Consider the following 12,953-nt stretch of genomic DNA (forward strand, 5'->3'; position numbering starts at 1 on the left):
CAAGGGTCCAGGGCGAAATTTCCCAGTATGCCCACTTTCCTTGCATTTCGAGATGATACTTTTATTTCCAAGACTCAAAAGGGAGTGGAGAATGATGTTCTACGCCTTAAGAGTAATTTGAAGTTGGAATGATCAAGAATTTGTGCAAAAGACTCAAATTCGTTCCTGACCCTCACTGAAGGTCCAGGGCGATTTTTACAAAACCAACAACTTCCCTCCAAGATTACGCTAAGGCAAGGTTGTGCAAAGGTGGAAAAGGCCTTCTAAAGCGTGGTGAACAAAGATTTGACTTCAAAACTTGATAATCCTAGGCTAAAATACAAAAGTCGCCCCTGTCCCTCACTGGAGGCCCAGAGCGAAAATCTTTGGGCCACCTATTTTGCCTTGCAAAAGCAAATTAAGCATGCATGGAATGAGTGAAGGAGATCATCGCTTATCCCACAAGGAGAATTGGCAAATAAAAGGATGAAGGATTGAGAGCAAAAGTGAAAAATCGCTCCTGACCCTCTCTAAGGGTCCAAGGTGAAAAAAATCCTAATAGCACTTTCCTCCTAGAGATCAAGTGAAATTAAATTCAAAACTCCAATAAGAAATGCCATTTAAATGCCTAAATGAACTCTTGGACAAGAAAAATGAGGAATGCAAGGCCTAAATTGAAAGTTCGCTCCTTCCGGCTGGCAACACTTCCGGATGGCGTGATCGACACTCAAGGCTTTAAATGCTCCAACAGTTTTGGTGACTTATGCACCTTTTTTTTTTGTGGAGCCACAGGGGTGCATTTAATGTTTTTGGCAAAATTTCCATCAAGGGAGGTACGGGGCCATGCTTGGTGACTTGTGTCATGACTGCATACTCTGACTTTGGAAGGTCAGTCAATCCACCTTCTTAGGATTGCCTTTGGTGGTATGACTAGGTTGCTTGTATGTACAAGCCAAGTGCATGCACTTCCCTGCACTTCCAGACTGACATGCAAGGGTCATGATCACCCTTGTGACCATTTTCTATATAATGGCTTTTAAGCCTCATTGTAAAGGGTTCTCTCCCTGCTGCCTTGAGCTTTCTTATGCTTTTCTCTTCTCTTGAAGACTTGTAATTATTTTTGCATTTCTGCAACTGTAAGATTGGCTTTTGGCCTTATGATTAATTGAAAATCTCCATTCTTGCCTCCCTTCAACTTATGTATGATGTGTATGTGTTCTTACCTCCATTATAAGTGTATGTTTGTGGTTTCTTTTCACATGTATGCTGTGTTAACTTGTTTTTTGAGTGACTTTGTGGGAATCCTTCTCCCCTCTTGACACTTAGAAAAGTCTAACCTCCACACATGCATTTGGGTCACTCATGCAATTGAAGTTTGTGTATCTCTTGGGCTTTTCAGTTGATTCCTTGTGCCATTTCGGGTGGGGAGAGGAACTATCTCTTCTTGGTGCATCACCTCCTTTCATTTTAAGCAATTCTCTCTTCCTTTTCCTCTGCAAGTTGTTAGGATAGGCTTAGGAGTTAGTTTTTAAGTGTTGAGTTGGTTCAACACCTGCACCTGGACAGAGAAAGAAGTCGGCCTTCTCCGGAGATTCAACCCCCTTGCGCAAGGTCCCACACTTCGAGGTTGTTTCCATGTTTCACAAGGTTGCTGAGTCGATAGCTCAGCAAGGGTGCAAGCTTTTGTAATAACAAGAACTTTGATCTATAATCAGGAAATCAGACATGGCTTAAATAATCAGCTTTTGAGATCAAGGAGAATTACATCCACATCTAAGGCAGAAGCAGAGTAGATCAGTTAAAAGAAGAAATAGCAGATGGAATAGAAAGGATTCACACGCACACACACACACACACATATATATGACCATAAGCAGCAGATCAGATTGATATAAACAGAAGATCTGTGCATTTACAAGGTGCTTGGGTAAAAATATAGGAATATCCCAAAAGGGGACATTACAACCTCCTAAAAAAAATCATTTTTATATAAACAAAAATGTGCCAAATACCTAATTACACCATTAAGCGATAAAAAAGTGAAAATGGCATGCACCATGAAGGTTTGTGTGGTTTCAAAGCCTTTAACTTGTGCTGTCACTCAGCCCCACTAGGGGCAATGACCCCCATGAGGGCTGCTGCCCCTCAACCCCATTGGGGTCTCCACTCCTAGCCCCTACTATTTATTGGATCTCGTCACATAAGAAACTTGATTACAATGAGGGAGTTTGGGAGTGAAGACCAAAACTAACAACTTCAACAATTATCTTTACGACTATCATAATGCCATTGACCAATGATGAAGTATCATTCTATCAAAATATTGAAATATCAATTTTATTATAAAATACAACATTATGCGAAATATCATTTTTTTCATGTGCACACACACATATATATTACAGCCATACACAAAAAAGAAAAATTGCCATGACAGCATGCCAAAAGCTTGTACCCATTACCCCTCCCATACTAGAACCAACAACTTAGTTTTGGAAAAAAAAAAAAAAAAAGCATCTATTTTTTGTGTTTGTTGTAAGAAACAGCCTAAAGTCTTTGGATTTTCCAAGAAGTCCTCAAACGGACCAGAAACGTGGGTTTAACCTTGGAGGGAACTCCATGGTTAAGCGCGCTTGAGTTGGAATAGTACTGGGATGGGTGACCTACCAGGAAGTCCCAATGCTTCACCCCTGTGAGCATCACCTAGATGCAACGAGTGCTAAGTCGACCATTCATTCTCATGAGAGATGGGTTCTTGTGAACCACTACTCATGAAACATGGGTCAATGAGTTTGACTCAAAAACTACACAGTTGAACCCTAGTAGCAATATCATAGTTTGACTTGCTGTGGAAAATACCTCCTACTTATCAATGAAGAGTGATTGTTCCATACCATTCTGGTTGCTTGATTTCACAATTTATTAAGATGTCATCGAGATCACAATCCATGTAAGTTGTAATTTGTGTGTATTTTTGGAAGTTTTATAATTCAATAAACTTAGCACTATAGATGATTCTATATATTTTCGTATTTCCTGTATCTTTACTATTTGCTATTTAAAATGAAATGAATTTATGTCTGTATTGATCCATATCAAAAGTTAAATGCCATGAATGCAATTTTCATGCCAGCTTTTGTGCCATTTGATTTTAGTTCCAATATTCTCTTTGACCCTTTTAGAAATTTGAAGTCCACCCTCTGTCTTCAGCATGGCAAATCATTTTGAAGCATCATTATGGTTTCTTCCAAAACACATCATTACAAACATGTGTTTTCCAGCATTACTATTCTAATAGTTTCCATGAATATTCTATCTTTCTCTAGCTTATTCTAAGATATAAGTTTGACTGAGAAGGTAAAACAAATACAAAAAGGTAGGACTGGATCATGTTTGAATCATGTTTTAGGATTCTACAACATAAAGGCCATTAAAGCTCCCAATAGACCATCAATAAAAAACAGCTGAATAGTAATGTGCAGACTACAGTTGAAGATTACCTTATTTAATGGAGAATGTTTGGTTTTTTATGCAGCTGAAGCAACCAATCCTTACATGTCCGATATGATGCTGCCATGCTGGACGAATTTACTTGGACTGCTTATATTCTCTGAATTGATCATAAAGACTCGTGCAAATATTTGTAGACAGTCCAAATGAAGAAAGACAGCAACTGAACTTCAGAGGTCTGTGATAAATGCACTTTCTAGAACATCATATAATAGGTATATCAATCAGCCTGAAATGAAATACACCTTCTCACAAAAATTCTTGTTTGAGGCATCATATCCAGGGTGTCCAACCCTCATACATGTTGCACAAGTTGTCAATGCTTGTAGCCTGACGAATAAGATGGTCCACTTGTTCTGAAACAGTAAATTGTCTGCGCAAACAATATAAAAGGATTTTACTAAATATTACTACAAAAAAATAAGTGGACTAGACCTATTTTATCAAATAATCAGAAATCCAGTAATAAATAACCTTTTCCCATCAATGTCTCGGCCTTCCAGCCTTGCCTCAACACGTTTTAGCACTGATACTGCATAAGCATTCTTACCTGGCAATGAAATGCATGTCAAAACTTGTCGACATCAAAAACTTTTAATCAGAATACATGATAGATAAATGCAATTTCATACCCCTAAAAGTGTGACTTCTTTGTTCTGTCTTCATAGATGAAAATAAAGTAGATAAATCATTGTAGCTTCCAACCCCGCCTTTATCTGTTGTTAAATGAAGCTGTTTCTGCTTCATTCCCTGTTGTAACTCTCCAGTCTGATGTTTTTCAGTAGCATTCAAATAGCTAATCCCTATTTCTGACACATTTATGTGTGTACTGCTTAGGATTTCAGAACTAGCCTTTGTCAAACTTACCGATGCCTGTGAGCCCTCTGGCTTCTGATTTGTGCCCTTTGAAAAGTGAATTTGATTGCTGCCTGTACAAACCTGATTATTCCCCATGTAAGGAACTTCAAATTTGCCATCTGTTCCAATAATTGGAACCATTGCAGGATCTTCCTGGCTGTTTGCAATGAAGGATGGAGAAGTAAAAAGAATATCCTCATTTACTGTATATCTTGAGGCATCTTCCAACTCTCCTCCACTAAACCTAATCATGTCAGCTCCACTTACATGAGATTCCCAGTCATTAAAGATACCCACAGGTTCTTCCTGATTTTGGTAGATGGTGCTCTGTGAGGAATTACCATCAGATTCAGACCCACTGGTTTCTAAGCTGTCAGGTGGTGAAATCCAGGACTCTTCATCAGCTTGAAGAAGAATTTCTTCATCAGTTACTGACTCTCTTCTATGCTCATCATTGTCCCTAACTGCTTCTGCAAGATTTCTATCTTGATTTATGTTAAGCACTTCATCTCCATCAAGTTCAGGCCCAACCAAATCTAATTCTTGTGATCGTGCTTCCTGACTTTCCCCAACACCTTCAAGAGCCTGTGATAACAGTGAATACAACTGGCATTAGACATTATTTTATTTTGATCATAACTCTAACATAATATATAGTATCAAAAGAGTAATGACTATAGGATATAGAATTACTTTATGAAGCACACCAGCATCAAAGCTTGCAGTGCGTGCGAGTCTTGTCAAAGCTATATGTAACTCTTTCACAGTGTTCAGAAGTACTGGAACAGCAGTTGTCAAAATGGGTCGAACTTCTCCAAGATTTGAATGAAGAGACTGGAATATTGCTTGGCCCTGTCCTGGAAAGACTTCCAGCTTCTGTCCTCCCTCTCTGTTGATGATACCAATTATTGCACTTGATGCAGAAGCCAATGTAGACTCCAGAGGAAGAAGTAAAAAGGTGACCTATCAATACCACTCATGATGTTACAAAAATCCAAGTTCCAGAACATTAACATTCTTAACACATAAACATTCCTTAAGTACAGGGCTACTATGTTTAAAGACTTCAATAAAGGTTTTAATTCGGTTACTATGTGTGACCTATTGCACATTTTGACACTGCTGATTTTACGAAATTGCCCATTGAGGATCACAAAGGCACTGCCACAAAGCTATACAGCAGAATCCAAACTGAACACGTTAATCCTAGAATATTCATCAAAAAATGAATTTGATATAACTTTAAATAGTAGAAAACAAAACACATGAAGACCAACAGCAGTTTCAAGATTTTATATGCCAACCAAAAAAATAATAGAAAAAAACTTCATTCAGCATTAACATTATCAATACCACTCATGATGTTACAAAAATCAAGTTCCACAACGTTAACATTCTGAATACATAAACATTCCTCAAGTACAGGGCTACTATGTTTAAAGACTTCAATTAAGGTTTTAATTCAGTTACTCTGTGTGACCTATTGCACATTTTGACAGTGTTGATTTTACGGGATTGCCCATTGAGGATCACAAAGGTTCTGCCACAAAGCTATACAGCAGAACCCAAACTGAAGTTTGAACACATTAATCCTAGAATATCCACCAAAAAATGAATTTGATGTAACTTTATATGGTAGAAAACAAAACACATAAATGATAGCCAACAGCAATTTCACCATTTAATATGCCAACCAAAAACATAATAGCAAAAAAACTTCATTCAGCAATCATGAGTCACATCTACTTATTAATTAATAATGAGTAAAACCCACAAATAATGTCAAGGCAACCAGCAGTTTAGCAATCTGAAATTCATATTATGATTATCTTACCACCTATATGTAACAACGAAGTATTGGAGTATAGACATGCCCAAAAACAATAAACTTGACCAAAAGTGCTTCTAATACAAATAAAAAGGAAACATTCTAGTACTTTTAAGTGATATCAAACAAATGGGCAAAATAGATAATTCATATTATGATTATCTTACCACCTATACAGTGCTGCAAGAAATTCTTGCTTTGTTTTGTCTTCTAATAATTATAAATGAATTGCCACAATAGCAATTCTGTTATGATTTTGGATCCACTTTTTGATTGATTGAAAACACTTCAGAGAATAAACCATGATGTTCAATCCAAACTCAAAGCAATGTGATTGAAGGGTTACATTGATCGGTAGCAAACATTGTGTATATGTTTTTATATCTATTATACTCATTTGTATATTTCTAGAAATTTATTATTTATAGCAGGATTATAACAGCTAAACTTTTATTTAGATCTTCCTGACTTTTGCACATTTGCCAAAGGTACTAGGAAGTAAGTGCTAATGCTTACCCATCTAGAAGTTCTGAATTTTGGATTTGAAGAATCTTAGATTCTCACTTCCATTCATGCAATTTTCATATGATACTCCAACTTGTTGTGCAAGTGTAATGTTTTCTTCAATTCCATAATTGGTATGTGATCAGGTAAGATTCTTACAACATAAACCATTCAGCAATCATTGTCTGGGAAAGAAATTTTCATCACACTGCTAGTAGCCTAAGACATGTCAACAATTTCTTGCAATGTAGAATTACTATTACCTGGACATGAAAATTATTTAAGCATTGGAGGGTCTGTCAACTATAGTGAAACTACAGTGCCAGAAAACAAGGTTGAAGGTCTTTATGGGCCTATGAAAGGTTGGATTTAGGCTTTTGATCCCCCTACCTTGCAAGAAGCTATGAGGAAGGTGTGTAGCATGGAACTTACCGCTCCTCGTAGTAAGTTTACTCCACACAACTCAAAACCATCCTCATCATTTAATGACAGCAAGTCTGATCAAAAGAAATCAGAAAATGTGGACCAAGAGAGGAAGTTTGCAGCACCTTTGGATACAGAAATACTTAATGATTTGCGTAGATGGAAGTTGTGTTTTCATTGTAAGGGCCCTTATGATCAAAACCATGATTGTCCCCTCAAGCCTAAGGGTCAAAATAGGAATATGGAGTGGTTTTATGGGGGAGAAAACATGACTGATAACACAGACCAGCAAGCTAATCAAGATAATTTCGAGACTGAAAATTTAGAAAAAGGAGTTGAAAATGAAGGAGAATTCGATCTACGGGAAGCTCATATGTCTAGCATGCAAGGAGAAGGGTCTTTTAGGTTGCATGGACTCTTGACTGGTCAAAGAGTCATTTCTCTACTTGATATAGGTGCAACTCATAATTTACTAGATGCACGGTTGGTGGAGAAGCGTGGGATTCAAACTCAAGAGTTTGAAGGCATAAGGGTGAAAGTTGTTGATGGTAATGTGCTGACTTGTGATAGAATGATTTCAGACTTACCCATGAAACTCAATAATTATGAATTCAAAGCTGATTTTTATGTGGTTAACATGGGAAACATGGATGTGGTCCTTGGCATGACGTGGCTTCATGCAATAGGTGACTTTACACTCAACCTTAGAGATATGGAGATGAAATTCAAGGTTGATGGGACTAATCATGTTCTTAAAGCTATCAAGGCCAGCAACTTAAAATTAATCACTCTTAAAAGAATGGAGAGACTTATCAGACATGACATGGTGGATTGGGCAGTAGAGTGTAAACTAATGCCTACTTATGAGGAGCAGCATAAAACACCTTACCATTCAAATATTCAAGAGCTTAGAGTTAAGCATACAAAGGTGTTTAGTGACATACCTTCTGGTAGGCCTCCTGATAGAGGCATAGAGCACATCATTGAGCTTGAAGAGGGCACCAAACCCATCATGATTACACTTTACCGGCACCCCAAGTGGTTGAAAGATGAAATTGAGAAAACCATCAAAGAACTTCTAGCAATGGGACACATAAGGCTGAGTAAGTCTCCTTTCGCTTCATCAGTTGTTTTAGTGAAGAAGAAAGATGGCACACTCAGAATGTGCATTGATTACCGTATGCTGAATAGAAGGACTATAAAGAACAAGTATCCCATTCCTCACATCGATGAGTTGTTAGATGAGCTTCACGGAGCTTGTTATTTCTCCAAGATTGACTTGAGGACAAGTTATCATCAGATCAGTGGCAGGGAGCAGGATATTGAGAAGACTGCATTCAGATGTCATTGTGAACACTATGAGTTTTTGGTTATGCCTTTTATGTTGACCAACGCACCAGCCACCTTTCAGTCCACTATGAACAGGGTCTTCCAGTCTCAGTTGAGGAGATTTGTTCTAGTTTTCTTTGATGACATTTTGGTTTACAGTAGAACTTGGGAGGAGCACCTGGTTCACTTGGATATTGTTTTAGGCATACTTGATAGGGAGTCCTTTTACGCCAAAGAGTCCAAGTGTGCATTGGGAATGGCAGAACTTTTTTATTTGGGTCACATAATCAGCAGAGAGGGAGTTCGCATGGATTCTGATAAGGTTCGTGCCATTGTTGTGGCCTACGCCTGAAAACTTGACTCAGCTCAGGGGATTTGTTGGTTTATGTGCCTTCTACCGTCGGTTTGTTAGTGGTTTTTCATAGCATGCTGCACCACTTACTGATTTGACCAAGAAGGGTGCTTTTGTTTGGACACCTCTCGCACAAGAGTGTTTTGAGAAGTTCAAGCAATTGATGACTACATGTCCAATTCTTGCTTTACCCAATTTCACCAAACCTTTTGAGCTTCATTGTGATGCATGTGGAGAGGGTATTGGTGCAGTAATTATGCAGGATCGTCATCCTATAGCTTATGAGAGCAGGAAGCTTCGAGGTCCGGAGAGGAGCTATAGTATTTATGATAAAGAAATGTTGGCCATCATGCATGCAATGGCCAAATTTAGGCAATATTTCGTTGGCAGCAAGTTTTGTGTCAAAACTGATCATAATAGCTTGAAACATTTCCTTGGACAGCGAGATCTAAATGAGCATCAACAGAAGTGGGTCAGCAAGTTACAGTCTTATGATTTTGACATCTCGTATATCAAAGGGACTCATAACATTGTTGTTGATGCTTTATCTCGCCGTCCCCATTTGAGCTCTATGGTAGCCGTTTCCGAAGATTGGAAACACTTGATTATAGCATAGTATGCCAAGAATCCATGGGCCTCTGTTGGCGGCAATATTGTACATGAAAATAAAACTAGTTAATTAAGTTGTAATTGTCTTGGTTAGTTGGCAACCGCGGGGTGGTAGTTGCGGTGCGACGGTTGGCGCTCGCACCCCCTCGGTACCTTTAAATACTTCCGAATGTAACTTGTGAAAAAAACAATTATGAAAGGAATAACATCTCTTATACTTGTCTGATATCTATGGCGTTATTATTCTGCATTATGTGCCTTATGTTTTAAGTTATTCACTCGAGAGGGCAAACATTTGGCGCCGTTGCCTAGACGTACTCGGGAACGGAAGACGCGGATGGTGCACGGACACGATGGGCCTACCCATTGGTGAGATAAACCCAGAGGCCAACGACGTGTGAATAGAACTTTACACGGGAGAAGACACCGCAACGAGAGAATTTCAATTCTGCTCCAAGTAGCCATCCAGACCTACGTCCGACAAGAGGCGACGGAGGTGGAAATCCCACCAAGTGGCGTGTGGACAGCGTTGGAGGTGAGCCTGGCAGTAAATCGGTTGATGAACCATCTTCTCCGGTTGCTTGCACAGGCATCACTGGCACAACAAGCTCGCCTGGAGGAGATTGCCCAGGAAGAGCGACGCCAACAGATCCTTCAACAGTACGAAGATAGGGAAGCAGAACGGGATGGCGCCAGGCCAGGAAGGAATTGAACCTTGAATCTTCTATATTCAAATAAAAGTGTCATTGACACGAGTTGTATTTGAGGAAACGAATTAATAAAGACGTGTTTTGATTTATGTATTGTGAGTTATGGAAATGTGCGACAATTAATGCCCAAGCTATTGAATAAAGATAGAAATAAAAAAGCAGAAACGGACGAGTGGGAGGCCATGCAGAGGGCCTTGATTCTGGAGCAGCAAGTAGAACGTAGACGGAGGCTGAAGCAACTTGCCGAAGGACGACCTGCCGAAGGGTGGTGCAAGGGGAACCAAGGAGGTGTCACGGAGGGTGCAGAAGCCGACAGAAATTTCTACGCGTCGCCAGAACACCGTAGGGTGCGGAGCCACGAAGAGTTTCTAGAGGAAACAAGGTTAAGGAGAGATCTAGTCGAAGAGACTCGGGATCGGTTCAGAAACTTATCCCTTACACCACAAAGTGAGGATCACCAAAGGGAAGCAAGGAGTGGGCGCAGGTGACAACGAAGGGGAGGATAACCGTACGGTAGGTGCCACACTCGGCAGGCAAAACACCGTACCTCCAGTCACCCACGTAGGACACACCACCGGCACTGGAGGGAGTGACACAAGGGCCCAGACACAGCCACAACCACCTCCAGGAAGACGACCCCCATCGATGGGGAGTAAATAGAAACTGCCAAAGTTCAATGGCGGCGGGAAGGAAGATCCTGTCCGCCATTGTTGAACATGCGAAACCATATGGTCAGCGAACGGTGTTACCAACCAAGACGAATGGGTAACACAGTTCCCAACAACCTTGAGAGGAGTGGCCATAGACTGTTACTCAGATATGGACAAGGCCAAAGTCGGCACATGGCCCGACCTGAAGGAGTTTGGGATAGAGTTCCGCCTCCTGAGAGATGACAACGAAATAGTCGCCAAGATCTATGGAACGAAGCATAACAAGAACGAGACTGTCTGAGCCTATAGTCGACGGCTGAAGGAACTATTCGGAAAAATGGAGAGTCAACCAGCAGATGGGTTGAAAAAGCGATGGTTCCTGGAGGGACTAAAGCATTCCCTCCGAAAGAAGATGAAAATCGTTCCACCTATATCATACGAAGACGCATACAATAGAGCGATGGATCTCGAGAGTGAGACCAAGACATTGAAGAAAAAGGAGGAGGATAGCTCGTCACAGGAAAGCAGCAGCGACAGCGAGGCTAGCAAACGGGTGCAAGCGCTCCAGAAAGACATGGAGCGAATGAGGAGGGAATTCAAAACAATGAGAAGCACTGGTCGGACCGAAGGGGGCATATGGTGCACTGAGTGCAAAGAGGAGGGGCACACAAAGGGTACTTGCCCGAAGAAGGCATTCTGCGAGATTTGCCAAGTGATGGGACACTCCACCAAGGAGTGCCCATACAACATGAAAACCCAGAATACGCAAATGAACCACGTGTTGTTCACGGAGCAGGCCACAACGTCCGCACCAACGGGTACGGGCCAACAAGCGAATAACAATGCAACCTCGGGAGGCTACTGAGATAACCGGTGGGGAGGACGAAACAACAATAACAACACAAGGAGCCGGATCCAATACGACTCCAAAGGTCGACCGATGGTACAATGCAGAGCGTGCAGCCAATGGGGGCACTTCGCCCGAGACTGCCCAAAGGGAGAGGCCACACAATATTTGTGCAAATGGTGCGGACCGCGAGACCACGAAGACGCCACCTGCCCGAAGTCTAGCGTCGACTTGCTCGATGTCGAGAAAACCAAAGAAGAGAAAGTGTTGGCCGTAACCCGCGCCCAAGCCAGACATGCAATGTGCCTAGACCCGGAGATGGAGAAGCGAAGGGCACGGGAAGCACGGGAAGAAATTGAGAAAGAGATACGAGAAAGGGCGAAGGCAAAGGGTACGGTGAGTACTTCCATCCGACCAGAGGCGGAGGATGCTATACTAAATCAAATTTTAAAATTAAAACTGGAGGTGCCTGTGAAGGTACACGACCTCCTCCAGACGATGCCTCAATTACGAATGGCATTGTTGAATAATCTCTCCCAACCATGCACCAATACCAACCACCGCACAGATGTTCCTGGGGGGTCTGCAATAGACCCCATGTTGCTGGAAGTTAACACTGGAAGGAACCCGGCCATTGTGGAGATGGGTATCCTTGGCACCATTCTAACCAATACCATCGTCGATGGTGGATCAGGAGTGAATGTTCTTCTAGAAGAAACCTAGCGGAAGCTAGGGAAGCCGACGTTGTGGCCATCTACATTCAATCTGCTCAAAGCAAATCAGCATGGAATCAAACCCATCAGAACACTGATGGGCCAACAAGTTACCATTGGGACGCAACCCTTCATATTGGACTTCGTGGTAATCCCACTAAAGAAAAAAGGGTATGATGCGATCTTAGGGAGAGGGTGGCTGGTGGCAGCCAAGGCCATCCACAACTGGAAGAAGAACACTCTGTCTACGAAGAATGGAGGAAGGAAGTTTATCATAGACCTCAGGACACAGTTAGTTAGTGAGGAACTGGCATCATCTTTGGAATCGGAGGGTCAAGGAGAAGGCAACCTGAGGAATGAAGGACGAGGCTGCAGGGAGCTCAATGACGAAGGGACTCTCATTCTAGGAGAGTGCTCCGAGGATGAGACAGGGTCATTGAACAGGCTCTTCCATTGGCAGATGGAGGATTACGAAATGTTCCAAAGCTACAGGCTCGAAGTAGAGGAACCAGAGCAAGCAACAGAGGAGGTGTACCTGCCGGAATACAGAGAATATTGGAAGGGAGACGCCCCAAACCTCGATGACGTAGATAATCCCAAGATTATTGGCAACGATTGGAACCCTGTGTATGGATGGCCAT

General features: G+C 41.4%; 1 protein-coding gene across 2 annotated transcripts in view; it reads right to left on the bottom strand.

Moving 5' to 3' along the window:
- Window positions 1–12,953, bottom strand: part of LOC131052623 (uncharacterized) — a 124,182-nt gene that overhangs the window by 20,318 nt on the left and 90,911 nt on the right. For both annotated transcript variants that reach the window (XM_059212038.1, XM_059212039.1), the window contains 4 exons: window positions 5,041–5,310; window positions 4,122–4,932; window positions 3,964–4,039; window positions 3,480–3,862 (listed from right to left, as the gene is read on the bottom strand). In XM_059212038.1, the coding sequence (XP_059068021.1) occupies window positions 3,763–3,862; window positions 3,964–4,039; window positions 4,122–4,932; window positions 5,041–5,310 (1,257 nt within the window). In that variant the 3' untranslated portion in view covers window positions 3,480–3,762. The remainder of the gene's footprint in view (window positions 1–3,479; window positions 3,863–3,963; window positions 4,040–4,121; window positions 4,933–5,040; window positions 5,311–12,953) is intronic.

The sequence above is a fragment of the Cryptomeria japonica genome, chromosome 10, assembly GCF_030272615.1.
Source record: "Cryptomeria japonica chromosome 10, Sugi_1.0, whole genome shotgun sequence".
Lineage (NCBI taxonomy): Eukaryota > Viridiplantae > Streptophyta > Pinopsida > Cupressales > Cupressaceae > Cryptomeria > Cryptomeria japonica.